The sequence below is a fragment of the Entamoeba dispar genome, genomic scaffold, assembly GCF_000209125.1.
Source record: "Entamoeba dispar SAW760 scf_1105229457957 genomic scaffold, whole genome shotgun sequence".
NCBI lineage: Eukaryota > Evosea > Mastigamoebida > Endamoebidae > Entamoeba > Entamoeba dispar.
The window spans coordinates 1-1276 of NW_001852952.1; the positions used below are offsets into that span (position 1 = coordinate 1).

Genomic DNA, 1276 nt, shown 5'->3' on the forward strand with positions numbered 1-1276 from the left:
AATATAAATAAGAAATAATAATAAATGAATAACATAAAATAATTAATAATTTAAAATTAAAAATGAATATAAATATAAAATCAAAGATAATAAAATAAATAAAAAGTAAAAATGAATAAATAAATTTATTATATAATTAATTATAAAACAACAATCAATAACAAACTAATACATAAATAACAATAAATTGATAACAAATAAATTATATTTGAAATAATGAATGATGTTTGATTTAAATTAAGAATAAAAAACATGAAAATATATTAAATGTAATGTTAATGAAAATGAAAATAAAAATGATATGAAAATAAGAAGAAAATAAAATAAAAGAAAGATGAATTGATTCTCATTTAGTTTTAGAATAAAAAAATAATGAAATAACACTTTTCTATTATTTCATTCTATTTACAATAAATGTTGATAATAACTCTAAGGTATTACCGTGAATACACCAAATGAAATAACAAATAATCAGAATGTACAGTTAAAACAACAAATAGAGAATATCCATTTAATATTATTCGTGAATTTGGAAAAGAGTATATTCGATTAAGGTGTCCACATGCACAATTCACAGAAGCAAAGTCATCAGAATCTGATTACGCATTAACACAAGGAAGATTATCTTTACAACCACTATCAAAAAATTATTTAAATAAACCAATTTATATTACATGGGAAAATGGTCAAAGTGATAATGTTAATTATTCAATCCTTAGATATGGTTCAAGATATAAAGTGAACAAAGAACAGATAGAAAACATTAATAAGCATCATTTAATGGAAGAAGAATTTTTAAAATCAATTAATAGAACCACAGAATATATTGAAAATGAAGAATTAAAAAACGAATATGGGTCATTAGTTGAACCCATATATTGTAGAGTTTCAGACAAAAAAGTGAACACTTTTATATTGAAAAGTTTTATAAGTTTTCATACACTTAGTCCTTATTATAAAACAATTTTAAATTGTATCGAATTATTTGACTCAAATGAATATCCAATTCAAGTCATACTTCCAGAAAATGAAGGAGGAGATGAAGGGTCTGAACAATGGATAGAAAAGATATTTGCACCACAATGATGTAAGAACAATAGCTTCAGCAAGGACTTCAACATGTACACAAGAAATGTTACAAAAAGGGATCGATGGAGATTTATTAAATGACCCTAAAACATGCAATAAAAAGGGGAAAATTGTATGATCAAAAAGAACTTCCAAAATGTGCAGGAGTGAATCCAGAAGGCTTTTTTAATAAAATTGTGTGGGTTGG

The 1276-nt window shown here is 23.2% G+C and overlaps 1 protein-coding gene across 1 annotated transcript, besides 4 other annotated features; it reads left to right on the top strand.

Annotated features, from left to right (window-relative positions):
* Positions 1 to 51: a sequence feature (AT_rich).
* Positions 52 to 116: a microsatellite.
* Positions 117 to 269: a sequence feature (AT_rich).
* Positions 270 to 277: 8 nt separating this feature from the next.
* Positions 278 to 329: a microsatellite.
* Positions 330 to 414: 85 nt separating this feature from the next.
* EDI_222880 (uncharacterized protein) lies at positions 415 to 1086 on the top strand (the record flags this gene model as incomplete). Its single annotated transcript, XM_001734024.1, has 2 exons — positions 415 to 434; positions 501 to 1086. 2 exons carry the CDS (start codon positions 415 to 417, stop codon positions 1084 to 1086), a joined length of 606 nt encoding a protein of 201 aa, XP_001734076.1.
* Positions 1087 to 1276: the final 190 nt, after the last annotated feature.